Genomic DNA, 6,714 nt, shown 5'->3' on the forward strand with positions numbered 1-6,714 from the left:
GAGGATCATTAAAAATAATTAGAATTCATTAATTTTTTTTGGATTTTTTTCATTAATTTCATTAATTTTTATGGGATTTTTGGTGTAACAATCAACATATACCGAACCGAACCGAAAACTGTGACCACAAAACCGTGAAGCGAACCGAACCGTGGATTTTGTAAACCGTTCCACCCCTGCTGTGCAGTCAGTTCATCCAGATTACGATCCTGCCTTCAAATATGAATTCTCTGTGCGAGCCGCTCAGACCCCGTACATCGGCGGTACGCTGTCAGTCAGAATCCCATTCAACAGCATCCTCTGGCACTGTTTTCTCTTCGCGGTTTTCCGCTACTGTTCGCAGTGGCATGAAGGTATTTTTCACATACGTAATCCAAACGGCAGGCACCAGAATGATAAAACCCAACATATTTTACCGGCAGGTTTCGACATTTTAAGTTAATTTAGGTGTTAATAAACTGTTTCAGGAGAATGCTAATAGTGTCTCTCTCCCTGCCAGCTCCCAGATCAACTTCTCTGATTGGTTGATGTGGCGCGTCGAGTAGCAAAAATTTTACATTTTTCCAACCCCAGCAGCTGAAGCATCAAACGCGTCAGATCCTCCAAAACTCATGACTCGCTGCTTCAGCTGCTGAGACGCACTGCTCCTGCTGCTCAAAATAAGCATGCCTTGATGTGCGTCAACCATTGACTTTGAATGTAAACTAGCTGTTTCTGCTGCTTGCAGTCTGAATGTAGAATAATAGTTAATAGCTACAAATGCTGCTGGTCAGACTTCTGTCGCAATCTGACCTATTTCTGTTTAGCATCGGATACCAAACAAGCTAGCTGTTTCTGCCAATGGAACAGAGTAGTTGCAGGACTACAATGCCATCTTTTTAACATAACGCTCAAAACTTCACTAATATATGGAATTATCTTATCTGTCCAGCTTGTAATGAAAGCTTTGTATAATTTCTGCTAAGCAGAACCTCTGCAACCTCCGTGTGTTTTCAAACTCTTCTCCTTTATGAATTGCCCCCGAATGGTGAAAGCTACGATGATGTAGGCTCTGGTTATCACTGGACTGTTCTCCGTTTCATCAGAAAAAGCTAAACAATCTAAGGTTGTCTTTGTTTCATACTACTTCTCCGCCGACAGCATGTCCCCATATACAGGCAAAACACGCTAGGCTAACACATTTGTCCCCTTTCAGCTACCATAATCGAAGATGGCGACTTCTATTGCCTGCACCCCCGTCTGTGTATTTAGAAACTATTTATTCTAAGCTTTGGTAACAGTTTAATTTTTTATGCCATTGTAATTAGACTTTGGAATGATATTTATTCATAAAAGAAGTACTTGATTTTTACCAATAGAAAGCCCAATTATACACTGTCCCTTTAACTGTCATTAAACTTGGGCTCACCAGCTACACATATATAGAACTATGTACTGACATTTAGACACAGAAAATAAGTTGTGTAGAACCTGTCTATCAACACGAAGTAGGCTTAATTAGCTAAAAAAGAAAAAAAAACACCATGCTACGATATACAGATATTCAAGAACAGCTATTGAGTCAAAGTCAATAGCTACGTTTACATGCGCAAAATTTCCCCAATCCGATCCAAACCTTGGTTGATCGGAAATTCAACATCTCCGTTTACATGGACACTAAATGAAATGATCCAATCATGACGTGTGTATACATGTACCAAGCGTTGGATCAGATTAAATCTTTTAAGCATGCGCAGAACTTCCTGCCAAACTTGGCAGTTCTGTCTGCGTCTGGTTTTTGGGAGGCCTGACAAACGATGCGCTCGGAGCGAGCGGAAAGAAAAACGGAGAGAGGAGGAAAAAAGCGCTTGGCAGCGAAATGTCCGAGAGAAAATGTAGAGAATGAGCGATTGAACCGGCGTGGGAGAGCGAGTGGGCTGTGGAGAGAGAAAAGAGGAAGAGGAGGAGGATAAATTCCTGCTTCCTGCAGCTTTAAATGAACTTGAGTGTATAAGTCGGCGTTCCTAGACTCCTCCCGCCATGTTGTTCACAACAAGAGCGAGAGCGACCGGTGGTTTCCTGTTGTTGAAAAACGTCACGCTGACGTCGCACACATGCGCAGTGAAGATTATTTTACTCTTAAGATCCGAATGGGTGTTTACATGGACGCCAATCGGAATGGCGATCGGCAAAAACCACCTCTCTCTTTCGGAATTAAATTTATTTCCGATCGGACCGAATCGGATTAGAATCTTCAGTCTGACATGTTTACATGAAACATTTTTGATCTGATCAGGCCTTCAATCCGATTAGTTGTGTCCATGTAAACGTAGCTAATGACAATCGGGTTTGGGGATAGTTACAAATCTGTTTCCAATTACTGCTAAATCACAGTGAACGCCATTATCAATAAAAGGAGTCAAATGGAACAGTGTTGATGTTTGAAATGTTTTCAGAAAAACGGAATTTGTCTTTTTGTGGTTGAGCAGGGAAATCCCTGAAAAAAACCCTGACTTTTCTTAAAACAGATGCATTTAAATAACTCTAAAAAAAATAGAGGTTTTGGTGTGACCTATTCATTCCAGACAACAAAAAAATAAAAAAGATCCCTTAAAGAGCCAGTTTGTGTTCAAACATCCTCCAGGGTGGCTTAAATCAAACTATTTTGAAAGGATGAGCCAAACTCCCTATTTTCCGCTGTTGGAAAATTATTTTGTTTCCTCATAATACGTATTTTCGTAATAGATAACATTTATATTCAATTAAATGTGAAAAAGGAAAGAAAAGCAAAAGACTTCTACTTTCTTAAAAAAAACTCATATTGCAGCTACCACAACAAAGTTGGCAAAGAGTTTTAGTTTCACAACCTTCTTCTCTCCACCTTCGCAGAGGTTCGAGCCCAGTTGGTGGAACAGCTCAAGTGTCTGGACCAGCAATGCGAGCTTCGGGTTCAGCTACTTCAGGACCTGCAGGACTTCTTCAGAAAGAAGGCCGAGATCGAGATGGACTACAGCCGCAACCTGGAGAAACTGGCTGAGAGGTTCCTCACAAAGACACGCAGCACCAAGGACCATCTACTAAAGTAAGCACTGGAACAGTCAATATGTTTGCACTCAATTAAGCAGAGCAGCAGGTTGATGCTTTGCACACGTAGATGTGTGCCAAAAATAGCCAGTCTCCTTATTTAGCCTTTTTGAGCAACATAATGTTTAACAAACTGCTGGCTTCCTTCCTGAGACAATACAGAAGTAGAGGCAGCAGGCGAGGAAATGAAACCAAAGGAAACGCACAGAGAGGTGACTGATGTCCTGAATAATGCTGCTGAATTTCTAACCTAAATCATGCATTACTCCCTGGATTAGATTTACCAAAAACGAAATATAGAAAGTTCAGGATCTATAGCCTATAGGTACTTTTCCTTTTGAATATATTTATCTTCCTCTGATTGCACATAAGAGTCCGAATCTGCTGCCAAAAAGGGGCAGGTAGGGTTTCTATGCTGTGGCTGTTTCATAGCTTTTTGTGGTATGGGGAAATTTGCTCCAACATGGGGGCCTTTTTCAGTAGAATCTGTGACTTCCATTTCTATTTTGCTTTTTTTCCCTTCAGTATGCAGCATAGGATATAAGAGATGCACTTTAAAATGCACAGGTTTATGCAGATTCAGTTTGTCTGGCAGTTTTTAGTAGGAGAGAGCAGGCTGTTGCCCTGTGGGAAGTGCTAGCTAATCATAAACCACATGCGCACACAAACCTGGCAGAGCTGCTGCAGATAAAGGAAGCCGGGCTTTTACTGTCATATTTGCATCTAACCCCTTTGACTTTTCACAAGTGACAGTGATAAAAAAAAACCACAACACCTTTGTAAATCGCATGTTAGCAGAGCGGCTTTGCAACTTATTTAGACAATACCCCCGAAAACCGAGACTGAGCCGATCAGCCCCCCATACTTGGCGTCACAATAAAATGTGAAACATGATCAAAAGTCCTTTTCAGGTCAATCAAGGATTCACATTAAGATTTAAAATATAAATCTCTCTTTCTCTATTTTATACTCTTCACTTTTTTAATCAAATATTTGATTAAAATAGAGTCAAGAAATGCACATGTTTAGTTAAAGGTACACTATGCAACCGGTGTTGATTTTCCAGCGAGGCTCCCCCTAGAGGGCGAAAGTAAAAGTGCACTGTCGTAAATATACACAGCTGTTCTCCTGGTTTCTCCGTCAAGCCAGGCGCGGTTGTTTTAAGCTTAGCAGACAGGCGAACGCAACGAATGACTAACACAGAAAGTATGAACATGCACACAGAGAGAGAGAAACCATTCCAATGTTACTTACAATCGCATCAGCAGAAACGCGAGGTCCGCGTCAGCCTTGCAGCCTTTTTTTATTTTAGCTCTCGCCATTCGGAAAAAGCTTGCCCGATGTTCACCCGTGTACGACTCCTCTCTCTGTCCGGAGCCCTTTTCCTCTTTCTTGCCTGCTCCGACATGGGCTTTCGCTGTTTTCACGCTGGTTCCGCCATGATAACTGCACAAAGATCGCCACTGTGCTAGCAACGAGCATGCTTTTAACTGGGGGGTGTAGCAGTTCTCGCCGTAAAGCAAGACCGACTCTCGCGAGACTTCTGAGCCTGTGGGTGCGGGCCGAGGGCTCCTGCAATTGCAAGTGCGGTATTTCCCCCACAGACCACCAGGGCGGCCGAGAATACCTTTGTTCAACCTGAAATGACTCATTTAATCATCCAAAACGTTATGGAACACATTAATTAACTGAAAAATGTTGCATAGTGTGCCTTTAACTATTTTGCCTCCTTTTCTAAATCGCATAATGAAAGTTAGCTAATCACCTTAGTGTTATGACTGACTTTCATGCAGCAAGAATGGCTGTGATTTTTAAGGCTAAGAGGTAATGAATAAATCCATTATTTATTTCATTGATTTTAACACAAGGAATGTGTTGGCCTAGTGGTTAGAGCTGTGCGCTTGTGTTCTGAGAAGGTTGCAGGTACTCGGTTCGATCCCCTGCACTCTGGCTCCCTGAGCAAAGACCCTTAACCTCACACTGCTCCTCGGGCACCACACAGTGGCAGCCCACTGCTCCCTAAATGGGATGGGTCACATGCAGAGAGTGAATATCTCCATTGTGGCCCAATAAAGGGATTTGCATTTACATAATTTCTTCAGGACAGGAGCATTCAGTAAAAGTGTGACATTTTTATATTATCTGATTATTCTAATCTCTCTCAAATTCTAGTGAAATTGTATTTTTCTCCAAATTCACATATTGGAGTCTTGTTGTATAAATGGCTGCAGTACCGATAATAGGATCATCAGTGAGTTAGGTTAGTGTTTGGATGTGAATTAGTGCATTTTATATAAAAAAAAAAAAGGTATCAAGGAAAGTAACAAATACATTTCAGATTTTCACAGTTTTGCTCTTGTCTGGTATTTAGATAAAATCCAGAGTGTGCAATGTTAAGAAAAAGCATTTTAAGACCGATTTGAGACCAGACTGGACTTCAGTACTACAACACTGTTGTAGTTTGTGCTTTTCTGTGAGCTGTGTGTTCAGGGCATTAGTTTTACTTCTAAAATTTCTAGACAAATTTTACATATTGAGAAACCAGACAGTTCAAGGCTTAGAAAGAAAAGCGCCTCAAGGCAGAAACATAAGGAGGTGCTTTTTTAACATTCTACTTTGCTAGTTGATATATGTATACAGATTGTTGAGTGACAGAGTTGTTCATCTCTGTTGCCTTTTTGCTGTGTTTTCAAACAAACAGTCTCTCATGGTACCCTGGTTTCTTCACACAGTCCAAAGCAGGACTAATTATTGGTCTGAATGGCCCTTAGGAGTCAAAGTGGATAGTCCTGTGTTTCTGTGTGGGCTTCTGATGGAATGGCAGCCAGTCCAATCATATTACAGTTATTTGTTTGCTTTTTCTTCTTGAAGATTTTTATTTATTGTGAATATGATAAACTCATATCATTCTCGTAATGTTAGAACTTTATTCTTGTAATTTTACAACTTTATTCTCATAATGTTACAACTTAATTCTCGTAATGTTACGACTTTATTCTCGTAATGTTACAACTTTATTCTTAAAATGTTATGACTTTATTCTCTTAAAATTACAACTTTATTTGTGTAATATTACAACTTTATTCTCATAATATTATGACTTTATTCTCCTAATGTTTTGACTTTATTTTCTTAATGTTACGACTTTATTCTCGTAATTTTACGACATTATTCTCGTAATGTTACGACTTTATTCTCCTAATGTTACAATTTTATTCTCATAATGTTATGATTTTGTTCTTGTAATTTTACAACCTTATTCTCGTAATTTTACGACATTATTCTCATACTGTTACAACTTTATTCTCCTAATGTTATGACTTTATTCTCGTAATTTTACGACTTTATTCTCATAATGGTATGATTTTATTCTCGCAATTTTATGACATTGTTCTCGTAATTTTACAACCTTATTCTCCTAATGTTACGATTTTATTCTCCTAATGTTATGACTTTATTCTCGTAATTTTACGACCTTATTCTCGTAATTTTACGACTTTATTCTCGTAATTTTACAACCTTATTCTCGTAATGTTACGACTTTATTCTCCTAATGTTACGACTTTATTCTCGTAATTTTACGACCTTATTCTCGTAATGTTACGACTTTATTCTCCTAATGTTACGACTTTATTCTCGTAATTTTACGAC

At 39.5% G+C, this 6,714-nt stretch overlaps 1 protein-coding gene across 3 annotated transcripts in view; it reads left to right on the plus strand.

Moving 5' to 3' along the window:
• The window catches only part of LOC107083326 (SLIT-ROBO Rho GTPase-activating protein 2-like), an 88,945-nt gene that overhangs the window by 55,033 nt on the left and 27,198 nt on the right, over positions 1 to 6,714 (plus strand). For all 3 annotated transcript variants that reach the window (XM_015372458.1, XM_015372457.1, XM_015372459.1), the window contains exon 2: positions 2,869 to 3,061. In XM_015372458.1, the coding sequence (XP_015227944.1) occupies positions 2,869 to 3,061 (193 nt within the window). The remainder of the gene's footprint in view (positions 1 to 2,868; positions 3,062 to 6,714) is intronic.

Source organism: Cyprinodon variegatus, unplaced genomic scaffold (genome assembly GCF_000732505.1).
Source record: "Cyprinodon variegatus isolate N-32 unplaced genomic scaffold, C_variegatus-1.0 Scaffold72, whole genome shotgun sequence".
Taxonomy (NCBI): domain Eukaryota; kingdom Metazoa; phylum Chordata; class Actinopteri; order Cyprinodontiformes; family Cyprinodontidae; genus Cyprinodon; species Cyprinodon variegatus.